The 24,774-nt window shown below is 40.8% G+C and overlaps 1 protein-coding gene across 2 annotated transcripts in view; it reads left to right on the top strand.

Annotated features, from left to right (window-relative positions):
- The window catches only part of GLRA1 (glycine receptor alpha 1), a 156,184-nt gene extending 132,818 nt beyond the window's left edge, over nt 1-23,366 (top strand). The window contains exons 4-9 of one of the 2 annotated variants that reach the window (XM_077266381.1): nt 412-635; nt 2,751-2,833; nt 3,202-3,339; nt 4,064-4,278; nt 12,498-12,644; nt 21,992-23,366. In XM_077266381.1, coding sequence (XP_077122496.1) covers nt 412-635; nt 2,751-2,833; nt 3,202-3,339; nt 4,064-4,278; nt 12,498-12,644; nt 21,992-22,282 — 1,098 coding nt within the window. In that variant the 3' untranslated portion in view covers nt 22,283-23,366. Of the gene's footprint in view, nt 1-411; nt 636-2,750; nt 2,834-3,201; nt 3,340-4,063; nt 4,279-12,497; nt 12,645-21,967 lie in introns of both variants that reach the window. The other variant, XM_077266380.1, reaches the window with a different exon arrangement.
- The last annotated feature ends 1,408 nt before the right edge of the window (nt 23,367-24,774 follow it).

Raw genomic sequence — 24,774 nt, 5'->3', positions numbered from 1 at the left:
AATGTAGCACGCTACAAGTTCATTGTAGATGACTGTGCTTGATACAGGAGACTTGGGTTTCATTATCCAAAACTATGTAGAAAGAGTGAGAGGCTTGTGAATGGACCTGCAAATACTGTATTCTGATTATTACTGGCAAACTTAATTTAACCATTAGAGAAATGATAAACCTTCTAAAATCTACTATTAATGAAGGCACACAGGGATAGTCAATGTGGAGTCCCTGCTCACGTTGCAAAGAGTTCGAAACTGTAGACAATGAAGATTGTCCTCCTACAGGCTGAGAAGCTACTGCACATTTTTGCCTGAAAAATATTGTGAACGCCTCAGAAAAGAGTAAATTAAACGTTATTAGAGATCTATCGAGAAAATTAGCCTCTATTATAATATTTGATCTTCATTGTCCTTTAGGATTACAGACTAAACATATTCCTACGTCAACAATGGAATGACCCTCGTTTGGCTTATAGTGAATATCCAGACGACTCATTGGATTTGGACCCTTCTATGTTGGATTCTATCTGGAAACCAGATCTGTTCTTTGCCAATGAAAAGGGGGCGAATTTTCACGAAATAACCACAGACAACAAATTGCTAAGGATCTTTAAGAACGGAAATGTACTGTACAGCATTCGGTGAGTCGAACTTTTACTTCAATTTGCTTGGGTTTGAGAAATTTCTTAATATTGGACAGAGAACTGAAATTCCTTTTTTTTAATCTTGACAAATATTGTCCGAGGGAAAATATGTAATTTGATGTCATACACACTGGGTCAATTATTTAGCATTAGAAACTGAGTTATGGCTTGGGGGTCTCCAAGAATGGAAACTTCCAAAGACATACTGATAGAGAATTTAGATTGTGAACCCCAATGGGGACAGTTGTAGACCACTGTACGTCAATGAAAATTTCTTGCAAGGCATTGGAATATTGTATTAGAGTCTCACCTTCCTGCTGTGACTGGTTGAAAAAGAAACTTCACGGTTGAGTCACTTTGGCACGCCCCAGTGGATTCCTTCCAGCAGCGCAACTATTTTGTCTAAGGTGTCCCTTTCGGACTTGGGCCGTACCATTACTTTCCGACTGGGGTTGCCATCTAGGGCGTTCAGTGCTATTTAATTCTCACAACTCCAGGACCAAGTTGCACATTTTAATAAGCGCTCCTCACCCTTTTTGTCCAGTCTTGTAATGTCATGTTTTTGCTATCATATTTTGGCAAATGCTGATGTAGCGCCCCAGCCGAAAGGCGCCCTACTGGAGCCAAGGCTGTGGCAGTCGGGTTCGGCACCTGAACCAGGGCCACTGGCAAAAAGGGATCATTTCCCTCCATGTTCCTGTCCAAGGCAACCGCTGTATCTCACCAGCTATGTCAAGTTGTAGACTGTGTACCAGGGTGGTCTCTCTCTGAATACAGCGGGCCGAGGACAAAGAACAAAACCAAACAATTTGTCAAGGATCTACTTTTTACTAACAATGTAACCTGAATTACCCCGACAATGCAAGAAACAAACAGAGTTAAATTTCACACATACCTAGCCTGGGTCAACTAGAACCCTTGCACTTCACAACCAGTTGGCCCAGGGCGTTCTATCAGATACACTATAATTTGCCTACCTGTGGTTCCGCCTAATGCAGTAACTGAAAATTAACCAAGGGCAAAGGTGTAATTATATGGGTACAAGACCCGGCCCCTGCAGTGGTGTGTAGCGTAGAGATGCACAAACTTAACAATTCTCTAAGATTACAGTTCTGTTAGGCTATCTGTACACAAGATCCCCCTAATGAGGTGAGTATTTAGCTTTGGTTATACAGTTCTACTAGGAACCAATGTGTCTTGCTAAGAATCTACGTTTGGCTCCAAACTCTAAGACTGCGTGCACGTTCCCACCGGGATCCCTGTGGTGGGGCCTGAGCTTAGGACTTACCGGCTGTAACCTACTCACTGATGAGGCTGGCTGATTGTCCGTTCGGTCATTTAGCTGGGAGGCCGAGGAGTGGTCCTAGACTTGTCAACTGGAGCGTACTTTTACCATGATAGGCTATCAGGTGGTCCTTCATGTCATACAGATGCCTTGGGGGGAATCCAACTCTGCATCCAACCATAGTCATCCCTCCCAAATAATTCTCTCTCTAACAGGAGTCATGGGAACAGGTACACATTTCTCCAGTACTCTGGTCAGTTTCTGGAACACAGTGAACTCCCAGGATGGCAGTCGATCATCCTTCTCCAGTCAGCTCTCTGCTCAAACTGAAAAACACCATGAGGTCTGCATTAGAGTCTATTCAAGAGGCAACAGTGATCTTTAGTGGCCGGAGTCCAATACTGCAAGAATGACTATTTATTACCATCTCTCACAGTGATTGATGATGACAATGAAAAGAGCTGCAGAATTAATGGTGTTATATTAGAAAAATAAATAAATAAATGAATAAATTAAATAAAAACTCATCTCTCAATCACACTGAGCACTATATCCAACACACACACTGGGCCAAATTCATAATTTGTAGCATTTTTGTAGCTCCTTTTTTTGGTTTTGGGCCAAATTAAAAAATATTGCACAAAATTAAAAATGCTTTTTGTGTTTGTCTTTAACCCATTTCTGACCTCGGACGGGATAGTACGTCCGAGGTCAGAACCCACGCTTTGATGCGGGCTCCGGCGGTGAGCCTGCATCAAAGCCGGGACATGTCAGCTGTTTTGAACACAGCTTTAGCTATGCAATCTTTTTTTTTTTTTTTTATACAGATTAACTTTGACTTTGGCCTGCCCCATGGACCTGAAAAACTTCCCAATGGATGTCCAAACCTGTATTATGCAGCTGGAGAGTTGTAAGTTGGAAAAGATTCTAATATCTTGGCCTACATTAATCCATACTGCTGCCACCCATCAATTCCTTCTTCAATGTTTTATATTTCTTATCAAATATTTAAAAAACTTTATTTTATTATTTCTTTAATCATAACCCAATATGAATTTTAATATTTTATTCGAATCTGAATTTTATTTTGAAAGTAATATTACTTTATTACATTTTCAAGATTTAATTGGACTGCGGTTTTCTGAGTTTTCGAAAGCTGATGTGCGAGTTTTTAATGAAAATGTCCAAAATAATAAGGAATGCTAAATGTCCTTGAAGAAATGTGAAAAATTCAGGAATCCTTTGTAGGACGTATCTAAAATATGTTTCTGTACACAGTTGGTTACACCATGAACGACCTTATATTCGAGTGGGAGGAGGTGGGTGCCGTGCAGGTGGCAGAAGGACTTACATTGCCACAGTTCCTGTTGAAGGAGGAGAAGGATCTACGCTATTGTACCAAACTCTACAGTACTGGTGAGTGTATTGAGTCCACCACCTGCATCTTCGGATATGTGACCACCCACAATCACTCAATTTTTAGTTGGTTTATGTCTGTTGTTTTTGGTATCCGGAAACTTTTTCCGTTTTTGTTTCTTTGTTTTGTTTTTGTTTTTTTCATTTTTCAGAATTTTTTATTGGCTTGAATTTAGAATTTATTTTTACTTCTAACCATTAAATCAAAATTAATTTTACAATTAGTGATGTATTAAGTGAGATTGTTTTTTTAAATTGGTATTTTCCAAAATGGAGAATCCCTTAGAAGGATCCCTGATAATAGGATGATTACAAAGTGTTTGAAGAAGACCAAACACCAAATCAAAAATAGCCAGTTTTTAATTTTATTTTATATCCGCTGCTCCCCTAAGTGTACTCCTTTTTTTCTTTTTTTTCAATCCGCCGTATGGTCCCAGAGATATGGGCATTTTAATGTCAGGGGGTGTGGCTCAGTGGATCCTCAGGGACGTGTCTTTAGGCTCTTCTGGGAAGACCATAAAAATATCAATAAGTAAAAAGTCCCATATCTCTGAAACAATATGTCGGATTTAAAAAAAGAAAAAAACAGAATACTCAGGATAGCCATGAGATTAAAGCAAGAGCAAAAACAAAGCACTTTTGTCCTACTGACAAGTCCTCTTTAACTCGTACTTGTTGTTGTCTCTAAACCGATTTTCTTACTCATTTTTTTTTTTTATCTAAGGAAAATTCACATGTATCGAAGCCCGTTTCCACTTGGAGAGACAGATGGGTTATTATCTGATTCAGATGTACATTCCTAGTTTGCTTATTGTCATCCTCTCGTGGGTGTCGTTCTGGATCAACATGGATGCAGCCCCTGCCAGAGTTGGTCTTGGCATCACTACTGTGCTGACCATGACCACTCAGAGCTCTGGATCTCGAGCATCTCTACCAAAGGTTTGTAATGTCAAAAACTTCACAGTGGACCCTATTGGGTCATGTTAACAATATCCTCTATACCTATATATCAATCAATTGTTATCTTGATTTTATAATGTATGGAAGAAAGTGCACGAGGCTGGATAATTATTTGTAGTCTATGGAGAAATAATCTCCTTCAGTGACAGGTATGAAATCGATGTAAGGGTATGTTCACTTGACATTTTCTTGACTCGTGTGTCTTTTTGACAATTTTGTCAGCATCTTTGTTTCAAAAATTGCAAGCGTCTTCTTCATTATTTAATGGGCTTTAAAAAAGTGCCCGAAAAACATCAGTAAAAATACACCCCCAAAAACCACTAGAAAAATGCCAGTGGAGAAAAAAAACATCAAAAAGCACTCAAGAACCAACAAAAAAAATGCTAACAAGAGTCACTTCAAATTTACAAAACTTCAGGGAAAAGAAGCAAGTCCTGAAACATCTTGTGCTTGAAAAGCGGATGTCATTGACTGTCTGCAAAATAGTTGTGTGAACATATCATTAAAAGAATATTATGGAACATGTTACTACTTACAGTAGGTTGGACGTTCACATTAATTGTTGGTGGCTTAGAGTATCGAGGAAGTTCTTGAGAGAACTTGAAGGTAGAGGTCCTTAGGTGGTGAAGGTCCCTACAATATTACTTTTTATAGCCACCTTTCATCCTCACCCTCTTAATCAAAATCTTAAAATGTCCTTGGCTTAGAGGAACTGGGAACTTCTTGAGAGAACTTGAAGGTAGAGATCCTTAGGTGGTGAAGGTCCCTGCAAAATTGCTTTTTATGCCCACCTTACATCCTTACCCTCTTAAACAAAATATTAAAATGTCATTGGTTTAGAGTAGCTGGGAAGTTCTTGAGAGGACTTGAAGGTAGAGGTCCTTAGGTGGTGAAGGTCCCTGCAATATTACTTTTTATACCCACCTTTCATCCTCACCCTCTTAATCAAAATCTTAAAATGTTCTTGGCTTAGAGGAACTGGGAACTTCTTGAGAGAACTTGAAGGTAGAGGTCCTTAGGTGGTGAAGGTCCCTGCATTATTACTTTTTATAGCCACCTTTCATCCTCACCCTCTTAAACAAAATCCTAAAATGTCCTTGGCTTAGAGGAACTGGGAACTTCTTGAGAGAACTTGAAGGTAGAGGTCCTTAGGTGGTGAAGGTCCCTGCAAAATTGCTTTTTATGCCCACCTTACATCCTTACCCTCTTAAACAAAATATTTAAATGTCGTTGGTTTAGAGTAGCTGGGAAGTTCTTGAGAAAACTTGAAGGTAGAGGTCCTTATGTGGTGAAGGTCCCTGCAATATTACTTTTTATAGCCACCTTTCATCCTCACCCTCTTAATCAAAATCTTAAAATGTCCTTGGCTTAGAGGAACTGGGAACTTCCTGAGAGAACTTGAAGGTAGAGGTCCTTAGGTGGTGAAGGTCCCTGCAAAATTGCTTTTTATGCCCACCTTACATCCTTACCCTCTTAAACAAAATATTAAAATGTCGTTGGTTTAGAGTACCTGGGAAGTTCTTGAGAGAACTTGAAGGTAGAGGTCCTTAGGTGGTGAAGGTCCCTGCAAAATTGCTTTTTATGCCCACCTTACATCCTCACCCTCTTAAAAAAAAATCTTAAGTGTCCTCACCTGGAAATCTGACAAGTTTTAAAAGTTTAATTCCAGGGATGTAACTAGAATGTTATGGGCCCCAAGGAACTTCTGGACATCTCCCCCCCCCCCATCATCCATAGCTTGCTACTTAGATACCCCTTTGCCCCTGCTATAATATTTATATGCTTTAAAAAAAACAAACTATTAATATGTTTATATATCAATATTACCAGTAATACCACCATGTGCCACCAAATATTAACACCCCCTTGTAGCCCCATATCTTATTAATACCCCCACATGCCACCATATAATAGTACTTCCACACCCTCTTTGTGGTGTTCTCATGGGGCTCGCCACCGCTCTAAGACAGCCATGATTGACGACTCTCCTTCAGTACTCACTCAAGGGATCCCAATAAAAACCTCATCTATTTAACTCATTCTGCACCCCAATCTATGCCCAGATTAAAGACATCCTGTCACGTAAGGCAAATAGAATAAAAATAAAACTATCACAGAATTTTTTATTATTGAATCCTATGTAAGAAAAAACAATTTTAATGTATATGTCCACAAAGTATTATAACTTGTCCTGCTAAAAACATTCCCCAAACAGCCACAAAGACTCAAAAGTAAATAAAAATATATATATATACACTGCTTCAAAAAATAAAGGGAACACTTAAACAAGAGAATATAACTCCAAGTAAATCAAACTTCTGTGAAATCAAACTGTCCACTTAGGAAGCAACACGGTTCGACAATCAATTTCGCATGCTGTTGTGCAAATGGAATAGACAACAGATGGAAATTATTGGCAATTATCAAGAAACCCTCAATAAAGGAGTGGTTCTGCAGGTGGGGACCACGGACCACATCTCAGTACCAATGCTTTCTGGCTGATGTTTTGGTCACTTTTGAATGTTGGTTGTGCTTTCACACTCGTGGTAGTATGAGATGGACTCTACAACCCACACAAGTGGCTCAGGTAGTGCAGCTCATCCAGGAAGGCACATCAATGCGAGCTGTGGCAAGAAGGTTTGCTGTGTCTGTCAGCGTAGTGTCCAGAGGCTGGAGGCACTGCCAGGAGACAGGCCAGTACACCAGGAGACGTGGAGGGGGCTGTAGGAGGGCAACAACCCAGCAGCAGGACCGCTACCTCAGCCTTTGTGCAAGGAGGAACAGGAGGAGCACTGCCAGAGCCCTGCAAAATGACCTCCAGAAGGCCACAAATGTGCATGTGTCTGCACAGTTAGAAACCGACTCCATGATGATGGTCTGAGTGCCCGACGTCCACAGATGGGGGTTGTGCTCAAAGCCCAACACCGTGCAGGATGCTTGGCATTTGCCACATAACACCAGGATTGGCAAATTCGCCACTGGTGCCCTGTGCTCTTCACAGATGAAAGCAGGTTCACACTGAGCACATGTGACAGACGTGACAGTCTGGAGACGCCGTGGAGAGCAATCTGCTGCCTGCAACATCCTTCAGCATGACCGGTTTGGCAGTGGGTCAGTAATGGTGTGGGGTGGCATTTCTTTGGAGGGCCACACAGCCCTCCATGTGCTCGCCAGAGGTAGCCTGACTGCCATTAGGTACCGAGATGAGATCCTCAGACCCCTTGTGAGACCATATGCTGGTGCGGTTGACCCTGGGTTCCTCCTAATGCAGGACAATGCCAGACCTCAGACCTTCAGACCTTGCAGTTCCTGCAATATGAAGGCATTGAAGCTATGGACTGGCCCGCCCGTTCCCCAGACCTGAATCCGATTGAACACATCTGGGACATCATGTCTCGCACCATCCACCAATGTCACATTGCACCACAGACTGTTCAGCAGTTGGCGGATGCTTTAGTCCAGGTCTGGGAGGAGATCCCTCAGGAGACCATCTGCCAACTCATCAGGAGCATGCCCAGGCATTGTATGGAGGTCATACAGGCACGTGGAGGCCACACACACTACTGAGCATCATTTCCTTGTTTTGAGGAATTTCCACTGAAGTTGGATCAGCCTGTAATTTGATTTTCCACTTTGATTTTGAGTATCATTCCAACTCCAGGCCTCCATTGGTTAATAAATTTGATTTCCATTGATGATTTTTGTGTGATTCTGTTGTCAGCACATTCAACATTGTACAGAACAAAGTATTCAATGAGAATATTTCATTCATTCAGATCTAGGACGTGTTATTTGAGTGTTCCCTTTATTTTTTTGAGCAGTGTATATGTCTGAAAGGAAGCAGTGCGACAAAAATGAAAAAAATTCCAGCACTCTTTATGAGTCAATATACGAAAACTTCTTTACGATTATCCATGTTTCCATGGCCTGTATATTTATATTTGTTGTTAAAAGTAAATGTAGATGATTTATCAAGCTGAACGCACCAACATTTTGCTCTCATTTTTGGCGCCTTGATCGACAAAGGGGCTTGGCCTTAGAGAGAAGAGGTGTGGTTATCAGGGAAGTGGTCTGGCCTAATTTGCGGTATGAAGCACCAAAAAGCTGTGCCCACATTGTAGTACACTTTTCTGGGAAAAAGTTAGCCAACTGATAGACCCCTATACGCATTAAACTAAACCCGCTGATATCGGTGGCCTTGGCCAACAGTTTAATGTGTTGATAGCCCCTCAATTCTCCCCCGACGGGTGATGTCAGGGGAGTTAAGGATCCAGCAAAGTCCAATTTCGGACTGTCATTCCTTTGGTTCTCGTCTAGATGTCTCGTAGAGAACACAGGAGCACTCGGCGGAGTGAGCACTTCTGTCTATAGAGGAGGGAGATATGGTTGCCTGCCAAACGTTGGTTTGGCTAACAGCTATCTAGTGTGTATGAGGCTCCTTACTGTGTGTTGACAGTCTTAAAGGGAATCTTTCACCAGGTTGTGCCACCTAATCTGAGAGCAGAGACCCTGATTCCAGTGATATGTCACTTACTTGGCTGCTTGCTGTAGTTGTAAAATCTCAGTTGTATCAACGGGACATTATCCATAGTCAACCTGCTACCATGTAGTCCTCCGTACTCATGAGCTCAGTATAACCATGCTACAATTGGCAGTTTTCAAGCAGCCCAGTAAGTGACACATCGCTGGAATGAGGGACTCCGACTCTAGATTATGCTGCTCTCAGATGGAAAAAACTTGGTCCTGGTGACAAATTCCGTGTAAAATTAGACATCATGAATCACTAAGATAAATCTGGAGGCTGTCTATTCTAAGAATTAGAGAGTATTCATCAATCTGCTCCAATGTTTTCTATATCTTCCCCCAACTCACTCTTCCCATGTGGTCAGATTTCAGCACCATTTCATTGTTCGGGTCCATTCTAACGCTTTTTTCATGTCATTCTTCTTATTTCAGTCATCAACTTTCATTGTTCCCTTTCATGTGTTGTGGGCACTCATGGTTATTACCTTCTCTCAGTGCAGGAGGATCTGTGTTCTTTCAAGTTCTCGATAAGGCAAGTCTAGAACTAAACAAGTCTCTTAGGCCCCAATTCATCATTTGCTTCTTTTTTTTAAGTCAATTTTATTTTTTCTCTTGTGGGACTAATTGCCTTTTTCGGCGACAAATTCGTCAAAATGGCGCTTGCAATGGATGCATTTGGCACAAAGTGAAAAATGGGCTTAAACTCTTCTTGCGACTTTTTGTTTTTGGAGCCAAAATTTGCCAAAAATTACCCCAAAATTTGGCATACTAGAAAATAATACATGGGGGGGGGGGGGGGGGCTTCAGTGAAATTGCACCAATTTGATAAATCAGCCGAAAACATAAGGAATCGCTAAACTCCATAAACAAAAAAATAACAACAGGCGAGCGCATATATAATAGAGGTGAAAATAGTATAAGGAATTGGGTGCGATAACAAAAAAAGGCACAAAACTAAACAAAAACAGGCGCAAAGGCAATGATGAATGGGGGTCTTATAGTTTAGGTATTGATAACATTTCGCAATATAATGTGATACTTCTGAAAAGACCACCTCCTACAGAAAACCACCCCGTCTCCTCCTGTACCAGATATTTTGTGACATTCCCATCTTCCCTGTCATGATCTTCCCTCTAGAAAACTATTTTTTAACACTATTTTGGGTGGTCGTCCCAAGGAGTTTTAACTATTTCATACTCATGACCCCTGTTTATCAATATCAGATTGGAACATTCTCACTGCAAGGGGCGGTCCAAAATACAAATTAATTTTCATTCTAAATTTTTGTCCCTTAAATGCCATAATCTATTTTCTAATATTCTTGAATTAAAGAATCATTACCAATACCATTCCCTCATAACATTAGCTAACTTCTTTTCTTTTTTTCCCTACTTTCCCAGTGCATGCTGGGATACTCAAATGAAGCATCATCAGTCGACAGAGGCTGCGGTCACTGCTGCAGCCTCTGTCCCCTCATTGAAACGAAGAATTCAAATGACAGTGCGCTCATATCAACAGTAATGAGCCAGCAACAGAGAGCATTGTCACTCTGTGTTGTAAGACCATCCAATGTATAGACAACAGTACCACATCCACAAGTAATGTCACTTGCAGGGGTGACGCTGATCTCTGCACATCAGGTATCCTTACAATGTATACTGACAATGACAGTGCGCTTTTTCTCCTGCTCATATCAAGAGTAATGAGCCTCCAACAGAGAGCACTGTCACTCTGTGTTGTAAGACCACCCAATGTAAAGACAACAGTACCACATGCACAAGTGATGTCACTTGCGGGGGTGATGCTGATCTCTGCTCATCAGGTATTCTTACAATGTATACTGACAATGACAGTGCGCTTTTTCTCCTGCTCATATCAAAGTAATGAGCCTCCAACAGAGAGCACTGTCACTCTGTGTTGTAAGACCACCCAATGTATAGACAACAGTACCACATCCACAAGTGATGTCACTTGCGGGGGTGACGCTGATCTCTGCACATCAGGTATTCTTACAATGTATACTGACAATGACAGTGGGCTTTTTCTCCGGCTCATATCAACAGTAATGAGCCTCCAACAAAGAGCACTGCAACTCTGTGTTGTAAGACCACCCGATGTAAAGACAACAGTACCACGCCCACAAGTGATGTCACTTGCAGGGGTGACGCTGATCTCTGCACATCAGGTATTCTTACAATGTATACTGACAATGACAGTGCGCTTTTTCTCTGGCCCATATCAACAGTAATGAGCCACCAACAGAGAGCACTGTCACTGTGTTGTAAGACCACCTGATGTATAGACAACAGCACCACGCCCACAAGTGATGTCACTTGCGGGGGGTGACGCTGATATCTGCACATCAGGTATTCTTACAATGTATACTGACAGTGCGCTTTGTCGCCGTCTCATTACTGTTAATACGAGCCAGTGAGAGAGCGCACTGTTATTGTGCACATCGCACAGTGCACATTGGGCAGGGACTAGCCTTGCCCCTAAAACCAAGGTCACTGATGCAAATAATTAATTTGGAAATATGAAGAAATGACCTTCCAATTGACCAAATACATGGAAGTCTTGGTAGTAGTCTTGGATGGTTGCCAAATAGGAATAAGGTAAGTTTGAATATTGGAAATTCACTTAAACAGGGTTTGATAAAAAGGGAGTCTAATCGTTAGGTCCCGCACCTATCTCAAGAATGGAGCCAATTTTCGCGAAGGCGATAACTGAGACATTGCCACCCAAATTAGTTCCTGTTTCCATTCCTTTATAAAGGAGTCCCAAAAAATTGCTGAGATAGTGTGCTTGCCAATTTTTGAAGCTCTCATACAAATGAATGAAAACCAGTAGAATTGGTGCAAGTCAATTCTTACGACCCAGTCCTCCAGCCAGGACAGTAATTTCTGGCACATGGATGGGAGCATTGAGAACCTGATGGCATCTGTGGGAATTCTTTGGCTTAGCTGGCCTGGTGCAACATCATCGTTGCGGTGTGACGTACATGTGACATCACGACAGGCCGACTGGTCGAAAAAAGATGGATATCTACAGGTAAGAGGCGGTTCTCAGAGTTCCTGTCCAACGGCCAGAGATCACTGACCTGACGGATGAGTTGCCACCTTTCCATTCTTTCCTACACAAGAGATCTGGCACTGCTGAAGGCAACATTCATGAAGAGCTATAGAGGTTGGTCCAGGATCTCTCCTGCCTAGGGACCCAGATAATCGTGAGCACTACCAAAATGGGCCACATTTAGGAAAATAGGTTAAAAGAAAAACTGTCTTTGTTGCTGACCTTTAATTTTTCAAAGAGCGCTATAAAAATGAAAGCTACGCTGTGATTGGTTCCTTTGGACAGTTTCATAAAACCTCTCCCCCAAAAAAACTTTCAAAAACCCAATTTTATCAACAAGTTGAAGCTTCCTAAATTTAAAAAAAGGAGTTATTTGTGATTAAAAGAGGCTTTTTTTTCTGAGAAACAGCGCCACACCACTGCATAGGCTTTGTCTGGTATTGCAGCTCATCCCCATTTATCAGATACACAAACATAATTTTTAGTTAATTCATTTAAAACAGAAAATAATACACTGAATGTTGTGATTTATCAAAAGGAAGGCATATAAATTATATGAATTTATAATATGCAATTTTTGCTATTTTTTTTCTCCCCTGCAGGTGTCCTATGTGAAAGCTATTGATATTTGGATGGCTGTCTGCTTGCTGTTTGTCTTTTCTGCCCTGTTGGAATATGCCGCCGTCAACTTTGTATCACGACAGCACAAGGAACTTCTACGTTTCAGGAAGAGGAGACGACATCACAGGGTAACCTCCTCTGGGCTACACTTTGCAGGACAGGGGGCTTTATTTTATACATGATTTCATCTAGATAGATTCAGATGTAAGGCAGAAAACCTTTCATCAATTAGACATTATATAAAAAAAATCTAAATAAAACCGCTCTTTTGCTACGGTAAATATAATTTTAGCTACTCAAAAATTGGAACTATTCCATTATCCGGACACAACAAGTTTCTGTGCGCTAATGCAAAAGAACCATCAATTGCACTTGCTGAAGTTTTATACATTTTTCAAAAATACCGTTTTATGTGCTGCAGCTCTGCTAGTCTTCTCAGTCTTCTCCTATTTAATCCTCAATATTCATACACTGTGTCAAACCCTGCCGCCCATCATTGTTTGGCAACTTTCTGACTATACGTAAAGTAGGCAGAAAGCTGTCATTCAATGACCTGGGTGGTTTTAGATATAGATCCTCACTTGAGAAGACCAGCAGATCTGCAGCAGATATAAAAATGATAATATCAAAACTACAGCAAGGAACTCAATATGTGGTACAGAAGCTAGAATCAGGATCCCTGTCTCTATTTTTTTGCTTCTCTCAGCCTGGGAGCAAAACATAAACTTGGTGACAGATTTTCCTTTAAACTTTTGTCCAGGTGTATGGCAGATACAATTACTGACAACATTGAGATAAAAAAGGAAACAGATTGAACTGAAAAAATGAAAAAGATTGAACTAAAAAGCTCAAACCTATCATTAGTTTTTATTAAAGAGGAGGAACTGTGACCAAGATTGCTTTAATTGTAAATTAGTCTCCCATAATATAAAAAAATGAATATAATTTATTTAAAAAAAAATTAAAAGTGAAAAAAAAGACAAGTAATAGATTTACTTTAAAAATGCTACTCAGTACCCCAGGTGTTGAAAAGTCAAAGCTGTACAAAAAAAAGCCAAGCTATGGTCTACGGGGTCTACCGTTATAGACCATGTGAGCATTTATCTCCTTTTACAAAATGGCAAGAACAGAAGAAACGTGACAAGATAATGAGCTGCAGACAGTTTGAGGTTAAGGTTGCCTTTCTGCAAGAGTTGAGGAGAGGGCGAGTGCCCATTCTGATTCCATAGCTATGCTGCGAGAGTGGGGCTCTAGAGACTCTGTTTCTATGGATGTCTGTATGTGCCAGTACTCACACAAAGTGATTTCATCAGATAGCTTAACTCTACTGCAGAGGCACGTAACAAGATTCCAGAAGGTTTATTTTAAAGCTGGATTCTTGTACTATGTACGATTGCAGTAGGCAAAAAAAATATTCTGAACCAGAGATGTATAGAGATGATACTCCCACGAAGGTGGCCGACAAACCACTGAACACAGGAGGAAGAAAAAGGAATGGAGGTGTTACTGACATCAGAGGTGGACTACTGGAATGAGAGACAGGACATACCTAAAAAGGCAAACTTGATTGCATAGCATAACAGCTACAATATAATGACAATACAATACTGTATGATTCCCAAGTCATGGGACATCACAGTGCCCATTTCCTAGTATAGAGGAGAACCTTTTTTGATTTCTACTATGGGCCCCAACTGCATTTCAGGCTGTAGTAATCAAAGGTGCTGGAATGGTATGGGTTCACCTGCTCTGCCGTCAGTAGATGATAAGAAGAAAGGAATCTGAAAATCAATTGCTATGGTTTATTAGTCAACGCGTTTCGAAGTTTCAAACTTCTTCATCAGGACAAAACCGCAAATTTACCATGGTTTTGTCCTGATGAAGAAGTTTGAAACTTCGAAACGCGTTGACCAATAAACCTCAACAATTGATTTTTGGATTCCTGTCCTCTTATCATCTACTGACGGCAGCACAGGTGGACCCATACCATTCCAGCACCTTCGATTCCTTCCTCACGGGTCTTCAGCAGCCTAAGCTTCTTTCAGTGGTTGTGTGCACACAACCTTATCAGGAGAGCGTGATAGTGCGTAGTCTCCTCCACATTGTCTATCCATATAAGACCCTATTGTGCTTTTTGTCCCTTCCAAGTTTATTCCTTTCCTACTGGCTGCAGTAGAGTATCATCCACGTCGATGTCAAGTAGATCAGTCACATGGTTATGTGATGAAAATTTAGTTAAGAAATATATAAAAAAATATATAAATTAATTTCTAGTATATCACCAAACCATGACAATGTTCTTTGCCAACAATTCCACTTTTATGGAATTTTTTTTTTGGGGTAGTCTCAAATGTTTCTTCTTAGGTTCCATATAATTATATTATACAGCTACTGAGGCCTTCACTGTTTTTCAATGGTTGTGAGCAAACCCTGCAGCTTTCTCCGGCACATAAAGGCTAATGTTATACTTAATAGATTTCTCCGAGAGAACAGAATAATTGATGTTATTCATTTCAGTCGCGCTAGAGTGCTGATCCTACTAATCACAGAGTGAAAATAGTATTGCGTTTTTTTATTTTAATTCTGAAGAAAAATTGCTCTGCAGAGGTAATACTGTATAAAAGGAAACATGATCTGTCTCCTACCACGACTGTGAGGATAGGTCAGCCAATCTCGGTGGCAATGAAGTGATTCAAAATAATAGCTGGGACCTGACTTCATGTTCAGCTATTTCTTTACCAACTCCAGTTCCAAAATGTAGCCTCGTCATACTCCTGCCCCCAGTTTTTCTTACTGGATATTCCCCTGTAGTTATCTCTCTTGGGTTGTCTTGATGAGACATAGTAGGACCTACTCATGTGTCCACATTACCTTTCCTCTTGGCATCACATTTCCTGACATGAAATAACCAGTTGGATTTTCCTGATACTCTGTCGGGAGATGGTTATGCTATACGTTTCTGGTGGTTGTGATGTCCATTGCAGCCTTTCATGGGTTTTGGTGGCATGCCATTATAAGGTATTCAATTTGTATAGCGAGAACATGGAGTTCTTAATGAAAGTTGCAGGAAGTTAAGAGTGGAAACATCTAGGTGGACATCAGTTGCCTACAGAGAAGATAGGAGGTCCCCATAGGAAAGATCAAGAACAGGCCAACCTTTATGATGCTAGGTTTTGCTACACCAGACAGAAGAGTTTAAAACTCCCGATACACTTTTGATGCCTGTCAGTCGAATGATGGTTCATTGAGCCAGGAACTATCTTGCCCAACTCTCAGGAGCTCGCTTGGCTGAGCGCTCTTGTGCTTTCCTTGAGGGAGCTGCTGCAGATATCTCTGGTGGTGCTTATCTCAGGGAGAACAAAAGAATCGGAAATCTGAAATTGGTCATGTCAGATCCTTAACTCCTCCATCGGAGACCCCCATACACATTAGACTGTCACACGAACTCATCGATATCAGCAGGTTTGGCCTTACTTAAGTCTAAGTTATGTGGGATTTTATTATTATTTTCTCTTCTAGATTTTTGGGGCAATTTCCAATTGGAGTCTGGCCAAGTAGGAAAGGCGATAGAACCAACTAGAGCTATGCCCCACTTTCATCCCATACCATATAGCAGTCCTGTAGTCTGTTTCTATGGTATGCACAGCTCGTTAGACACTGTAGAGGGGGAAGCCCCCTCTGGCCAATCTGTGTATTACATGGTTGGTTGTGAGCTGTAGCTGTGTTAAACCCCCTCTGGCCAATCTGTGTATTACATGGTTGGTTGTGAGCTGTAGCTGTGGGACACCCCCTCTGGCCAATGTATGTATTACATGGTTGGTTGTTAGCTGTAGCTGTGGTAAACCCCCTCTGGCCAATCTGTGTATTACATGGTTGGTTGTTAGCTGTAGCTGTGGTAAACCCCCTCTGGCCAATCTGTGTATTACATGGTTGGTTGTGAGCTGTAGCTTTCTTACTAATCACAGATGATTGCTGCAAATTTTCACTGGTCAGATCAGCAACAATCGGCCAAGAGAACCCTTTTAAACATTTCTAGTTTTCCTGATCTGTTTTAAAGAATATCTGTCACCAGATTTATACTTCCCAAATAGCATAAAAGAGGGACAGAAATCCTGATTCCAGAGATGAGTCGCTTACTGCTGGTCTTCTTGCTGTAGTTTTGAATAATTCACACAGTTATGTGCTGCAGCTCTGCTAGTCCTCTCGATAATGAGAATTAACAATCATTGACAGCTTTCTTTGACTGTTCCATCAATGGTGAGGAGTAGGGGTAGCCAGACACCATGAATATCAATGACTACATAACAGAAGTTCACGACTGAGAGCACTAGAAGATCTGCAGCAAATAAAACAGTGACTTTTTCAAAACTACCATATGAGGCACATTGCTAAAATCAGGGTCTTTCAAATGGGGCAGTAAAAACCTATCTTTACACAGATAGACTACAGTGAGATTCCCATCAAATAGAAATTACAAAAAACTACAGGAAATAACTTGTCCATGAAAACGGGCATGCATCTTAATTGCAAATACAATGTTAGAAGACCTCAATTAATTTTAACTGTGGTCCAGGAGGATTAAAATGGATTTTTGGATCCTCAAGCAATGCCATAATGAACTGAAACAGTGAAGTAACCTGATAAAACGCAGTGCCACGTCTGCAGCTCTGATAAGGTAGCCTGCTTTAATTACTGACATTGCTGAAAGCAAATATCTAATGAGTTGATGATAAACATAAAATGTATCACTCTTCCTTCACTAACTTGAAGGGATTACCCGTGACTGCACCTATCCTTTAAATGGGAATCTGTCACCAGGTGTTTCCAACTCATTTGAGAGAAGCATAATGTAGGCAAAGAAACCCTGAATCTAACTATGTATCACCTGAAACAATCGGAGTTTTTAGATTTAGCAATGCAGCAGAGCTGAAAAAGCAAACCCCGCCCACACCATGCTCCCTATACACATTGTCTATAGACAGTGGTCTGCTTATCACAGGAGGGGCGGAGTCATACTAGCATGCACACACTGCTGTAGTCCAGACAATGATAATCACCAGGTGATTAAACCTTCATTGTCAGCAAACAATAGTACACACCCTGACATGCCACATGTTGCTGAAATCTGTGTTTTAACCTCTACCTAACGCTGCCCTCAGATTACATAGCAAAAACCTGATGACAGATTCCCTTTAAGTTAGAGAATGTGTTTTTATAAATAATAAAGGAAAAAAAAGAGAATCCGCACATTTGTGTGTGCGATTTTCCCATTCATTTGAGTGGATTAAAAATGCTGAAAAAAATTGACACACTGCCCAATTTGAAAAAAACGCTTTAATGGTTCAAATCCGCAGGGAAAAAATAAATAGCGCATGAATGAGATTTCAGAAATTTCATTCGTTTTCCTGATGCTGTAAAATGTTGTGTTTCTTCCACTGCAAAAAAAAACACGAAAAAAAAAACCCTGCAGTGTCTGGAAAAGTTATTTCAGGAATTTTTGGAGCAGCTCTCAAATCAAAACTCATGTTTTTTAACTCCTCTTTGTTTTTTGACATTTTCCGTGTGAATATAGCCTAAGCAACCAGTTTATATTTCAATTTCTTTTATTTCAACTTATGAAAAATTAAAAATAAAAAAGGTCACAAAAACTGCTGTTTTTCCAATAAGGGTATGTGCACACGACGTCTTCTTCCACCTGGAACCCACCTGAAAAACTGCTAAAAAAACTCAACGGAAGAATGAATGTTCCGTCTTTTGTCACTTCTGTTAACCGCTTCAGGCTTCGAAAAACAGTAAGCGCTTCTTTGTAAAGAAGTAGCACTTTCATTTTTGGGGGGCGGCTGCTTGGAAGTCGCTCACTATTGAAAGCTTAAATTACCCCAAAAAATGTAAAATAAACCCGCAAAAATTGACTGAAAATTTCCCAACAAAGACGGTTCGAGAAAAATACTGCCTTGGAAAACTAGGTAGGTACGCGAAGACCACCTGTGCACAAACCCTACAGTAGTATCAACTGTTTGATAATATGGACAGTTGGGAACCATGAATTTTAGGATGAAGGAATTTCATAGATTCATATATTTAATAGTGTCATATCTTTCCCTAATTTTTTTGACCGGTTGATGAAACGTAATATTTTTTCAGGGTGTAAAGGAAATGGGGGCATGAAGGGAGGGTGGGCGGCAGAGGCAAACCAGGGGATATGATTAATCAAAAACTAAGAAAATTAATTTTTAAGGACAAACGTATTGTTGAATTAAATATGTATATTTTAAAAAAAAATATTTTTGAGTTCAGTGACAAACCTTCCTGTCCCTAAGAAAGTGAATTCCCATTTTGCTGTTGGGATCAGGAATGAGGATCCCCTGTTTTGCACACCTGCATTAGACATTGCACCCCTTGACGAGGCTTCTCTAAAAGTATCGTGAAACTCAACAGGAGCCATTTGTGCATCCACATTACTAATGTGTCCTAAGCATCGCTTCAGGAAAAGAAAGGTCCATGATGGTAGAGCAGATGTATCCAGCTAGATGCATAACTAGAATTGTTTTCTATGTAGATATTCGGGAAAAGCTGTTAGATAACCCTCATGTGAGTAACACAGCCAATTGGTAGTCACCTACCAGGTCAAAGGAGAACCCAAACAGGTCAAAGGAGGCCCAAGTAGCTTTGTTCCAGAGGACATATGTCCTTTCTCACTTTTGGACACCGGTCAGACCATCGTTTCCGTTGAGTTTTTTTTGTACATGTGATGACTGCTGTTGAAGAGCGACCAAAACATTGATTGATGTTACATCTGATATCGTTTATTGAAATATGGTTGGTATCCAAAATTAATGAAGGTTTACTAATGAAGGGACCTTTGAAGGAACCTTGGAAGAACCTTTGAAAACTTGTTTCACCTCCAAAGAAACCCATACTTTTATGTCTATTTCACAGAAGTGTGGTCCAATGGTCCATAAAGTAAGTCAGTGTCTACACTCAGGGCAATATTCTGGCCAAGATTGTTGACTGCTTTACCTTCTGAGATGCCAGGAATCTTGAAGCACAAATGACAAAAAGCGTTTGGTAATATGCCAAATTAATGTATAAGGGAGCCAAGATGATTGTCTATCAAATGGTGGTAGTCTCATGGTCGAAGCAGTAGTAGATGGTGAGATATGGAGCCTGAATGTCAAACGTTCAAAACATTGTTACCCTTTTGCTCATCACTGGGGGGAACCGTTGACCTGAGAAGGTTTTATGGAACCCTGGTTGTGATACATTGTCCTGTTGTAAAGCTTTGTTGGACACCTAAAAAGAGACCCAACTGTAAGAGGTCACCCTATTGCATTTCCCTTCTTTTATGGTGCTGAGGGGCTAATGCTATGCTACCAGCACCCCTTTCCTTAGTACTCGTCAAGCAACGTGGCCACTAGTCTCCAGATACTTTCTCACTGGTGAAAGTTTTCTTTTACTGTTTACTTTCGAAAGGGTACATCATAGATTATTATGAGGAAATGGGAAGGTTAGGAATTTCTGATTAAGAATAAGATGCAATTTTGGGAGGCATCTTTACTGTGAGATTTGTAATCTCTTTTGTGACATTTGCTCTGTAATATCTCAAGCTGCTGCCTTTGCTATGACAACCCCAGATGAACCCCAGAATAACCGAGTGCGGTTATTAAATCCCACCTTAGAGAGCTGTGTGTTAGCAGATGTATAAACACAAATATAAGCAAAAAGCTGATCCAGATCTGTAGCGGATACAGCGATGTGGGTGCCTGAAATTCATAGATGGTACAGAAGTTTAGAAACTATGGCTAAAGAGCAGAAACTTTTCTATCATAACATTACTGAATCAGATTGAGGGTGATTTACTAGTCCAGTCTATTATATAGATGGCATCAATTTCGAGTAGACACATGGGATAGGCCTGTCAATCGACGAGCGTAATGCAGCTCTTCAAACTATATTTTGTCTGAAATGTAACTGGCTGCAATCGTGTAGCCTGGATCTGATCCATCATTACAAACACCTCCAGTTTTCATCTCATAGCAGTCAGTGTGGGAAGAGGAGGAACACAGCAGAGCTGATTGTCATAACAAGCAGCTCTTGCAGCTCTCTTCTGACAGTGCTCCTCCCCAAACTGACTAGCACTATCAGTTCCACTGTACTCCCCCTTCCCCCTCACTGACTATCATGAGCTGAAAGCTGGAGATGTTTGTAATGACACAATGCTCAGCTGTACTCTACAACTGTACCCAGTAGGTGCAAAGATCAGTGTCTCATTTGAGAAAGCCTGTGCTAAGCTTCTCTATACGATTGGACAACTTTATGTAGGAGAAAAAGTACATGTCCCCAGATATAAATCCCTGCTAATTTTGATTTTATCATAAATTAAAATCTTAATTTTACAAATTAACATCTCCACAACGGAGAAATTAAAAAATATGCTTTACTCAGCTCTGCAGCCACTGCTCCATGATGTGGCCAGCTTAACATGCTCAAACTGGGGACAAGTCATCTTTAAAGGAAATCTGTCAACAGGTTCCTACTATTTAATTGGAGAGCAGCATAATATAGGAGCAGAGGCTCTGATTCCAGCTATGTGTCACTTGCTCAGCCGCTTGCTATACAATCAGTATTTTATCAGCAGATTATCACTGCAGCACTAGATGTAATGTGTCAGACAGTCCAGCTAATCTGTGTAATCTCGCCTCCATCACCGATTGGCAGTTTGCTGACAGTGTACACATGAAGCTGCCAATCAGTGACATGGACGGGGTTATATACAACTTAGCATTCATAGTGCTGTTACATCTACAGCAAGGGAAACAGCGATTTTATCAAAACTACACCAAGCAGCTTAGTAAATGATATATCGCTGAAATCAGGCTTGCTGCCCCTACATCATGCAACTCTAAGGTTTCATAGCGAAAAAAAAAACCTGCTGACAGATTCTCTTTAAAGTTTTATATTTTACCCAGTGCTAGAGTCACAGCTACTCTGCTCAGTACTGCTGTATAATATCCAACATGCTATTGCTGCTGTTGTACATGTGCTATATAGAGATAAGTGAGCAGGAATCCCTCATTTCTCTTTGCATTTAGCACATGGAGGCATCTTAGCATTTAATTTCAGCCCTCCAGCTCAGAGACTTTGCACGCAGAGGAGAAAACTGGTAAAAATGCAGGATATGAGTCTTATAATGACCAATTATAGTATTATTTCTCATGTATACACACGACAACTTAGTCAGGAACACTGTATCTATGTAATTTGAAGTCAGCCACTATCATAGTTTGTAGAAATTGCCGATTGACAAGATCCATGTTTTCCTAGTAGCAGCCTACAAAATTTTGTATGCCTACATTTAGTTTTGCGGATGCCCAAATAGTAGGAAACCTATAGAAATGGAGAAGAAAGCCTGTTAGAGTGGGTGCAGCATTCCTTATCTTATTTTGAGTAGAGCCCTATGCTCAATCTCTTGCAGGAGGATGACACCGGTGAAGGACGTTTCAGCTTTGCAGCTTACGGAATGGGCCCCGCATGTCTCCAGGCCAAGGATGGGATCTCCGTGAAAGGGAATAACAACAACAACCCAACAAGCTCCGCGCCTCCAGCCTCAAAATCTCCCGACGAGATGCGCAAGCTCTTCATAAGCCGGGCCAAGTATATCGACAAGGTGTCAAGGATCGGATTTCCTTTGGTTTTTCTTATATTCAACACATTTTACTGGATCATCTACAAGATAGTACGTAGCGAGGATGTCCATAAGCAGTGAAGAAGTTGGCCAGGGAGGGTTGAGGGGCGGACAATCTTAAGGAAACTTTTGGTTGTGGGTACACAATGAGTGAATCGATGATATTTCAGTGAAACACTAATCCTTTATCGTACCCGTGTACCCTAGTGCTGTACGTCGGGCGCACAAGGGTCACTTAGAAATATGAGATCAAAGGGGGGAGGAATGTAAGTAAACTGCAGAGGAAAAGGGTTAAAAAGAACACGGATAAAGAATGGGTTTTCATTAAAAAAAAATAGAAAAAAAAACTGTATTAACTTTGTGCAATAGCAATGCAGAAATGCATGATTTTAAGAATGTGGCAATATATATATATATATGTATACATACAAATCCAAGGATTTGGGGCTTTAAAGTGTATATAGGCCTTAAGATTTACATGTGGACAGGTCTACGGAAAGGGGATGAATCCACTGAGTTATTTGTAAAATATAAGAAAAGTGCCCGGATAATATATGTAAAATATGCAACATATAAATGTGTCAAATTATAGTCTCAATGCACAGAAATAATTAGTAGTGGTTAGAAAATATATTGTTTGCTCTTCGCTTATCGACTGGGCTCTGTGAGCCGTGGGTTGTTTTGTTTTTTAGGGATGCATAGCAGTCTGGAAACAATTATGGGATTTATTTTCGAATCCTATGATACTTTGTGATCATTCACGATCGACAAATTTAATTTTTAACCCAAAAATTGCCTGGACATACGTTTTGATGTATGACCGACATGTCACAAAGTATCCTGGTGATGACTATATTGTAGAAAAACATGGATCTGAAAATGTCGGACTGGGGTTCGAGGGGCCCACCCAGTACCCAACTCCAGGGCCCCGCTTTTCAGCTACATGCAAATGTGACATTATCCTCAATCATAAATTTATATAACAACGATCTGGGCAGATTGGTACGTGAAAAAGATGTCGCCCTTGTACATAGTGATTCAAGTATATTGTGCTAAGTTCTGCTTATACAAGAGAGGCCCACCGGAGAATTTTACAATTCTCCTGCTGGCCAGTCCAAGCCTATCTCCATGTGCAGGTGGAGATCTGTTAATATTTGGAAAGGTGAAAAAGAAAAATGTAATTTGAACTATGAACCTGCACAATCTGATTGGTCTTACTTGGGTATTTCCATAGTTAATGAAAAACATATCGAATGGCTGAAAATTTTTAGGATTATGAGAGTTGAGCAAAAAAGACCTACGTGACGGCTGGACCAGTGCCCTCCAAACCTCCATCTCGGCTGCTCTTCTGATAAGTAGACCCGACTTGACGGCATTTTTTTTGGTGGTACACTGCACCTGGCCTACTGATCACAAGAGGAACGTTGCAGGGCTCGTGTCTGGTGACCAGGGACTATCGACGTGTCCGCTGGACTCAACTCTACCAGCTGTCCTAACTCAACTGCATCCTTCGTTACACAGAATTTTACTACGATGTGGAATGGCCCTTTAAGTTTTTCATTTTCAGTAGAATTATCTATTTAGATCTATCAGACTTTATGAGGCTAGGGTCAGATGGCTGTAGATTCCCTCATCCAAGAGAATCGGGTCGATTATGTTAATCACACTCCGATCAGAGTGTGATCATAGTTTAATCTGATGAGAGCCTCGGAACTTTGCCTGTTTGTTAGGCAACCCCAGGATGTGTTGAGGCTGTCGAACAGCCACGAGACATGGAACCTCGGGACTCGAACATATTTTCAAGCACCCCGAAGACACTCGGTTAGCACACTGGTTACCCGAGCACGTTAGATCATCATAACTTATATGCACTTTGTAATTCTCCGATGTTCTAAATGAAAATATTCTGAAATCTAAAATAAGGCCAATTTTTTTCCAAAATCTGCAATTTTGGAAAAATCTTAAAAATATCCCACCATTTTGAGTTTACAGCTCATATGCAGACCTATGTGTATCAAGGTTGACGGTCAGTTGAGACTGACTACATCAAACCTTGTGTATAGACTGATCTTGTAGACCCACATTTGTCTCTTCCCCCTCTTCTTGCTACCGACTATCCCTAAAAGAGCGTAAGTGCATTTAGCTTCTTGGTTTATCTTGGATTCATAGATATAGAAAAAGTGCCAAAAAGATTGTCTCTCTTTGGCTGGGATCCGAGAAAATCAGTCTGATTACGCTGATCAGAGTGTGATCCTATTTTCTCCATCTTCTCCATTCTCGAATTTCGATTTTTTCCCATGGACTCATTGACTTGCATGGCCGAGTGCGGTCCGAATATCAGATCAAACTTGGGCATGCTGCAATTTTTTTTCCTCGGTCTGGCTGTGTCTTGGTAAAAATAATGGGGCACGTGCCCGGTCTCATAGAATAATATTGGTCTGACGTTTTGTCAGGTCGTGTTCAGACCGAAAATATGGTCATCTACACGATCCCTCAAGAGGACCCAACACATCGGGATTTCAATGGGAAATGTGTAATTGCTTAATATTCCCTGTGGTGGCGCTGTAGAGGAA

This window comes from Ranitomeya variabilis, chromosome 5 (assembly GCF_051348905.1).
Source record: "Ranitomeya variabilis isolate aRanVar5 chromosome 5, aRanVar5.hap1, whole genome shotgun sequence".
Taxonomy (NCBI): Eukaryota; Metazoa; Chordata; class Amphibia; order Anura; family Dendrobatidae; genus Ranitomeya; species Ranitomeya variabilis.
Note: the sequence above shows the minus strand (reverse complement) of the source record. Positions and strands in the feature narration are given on the sequence as shown.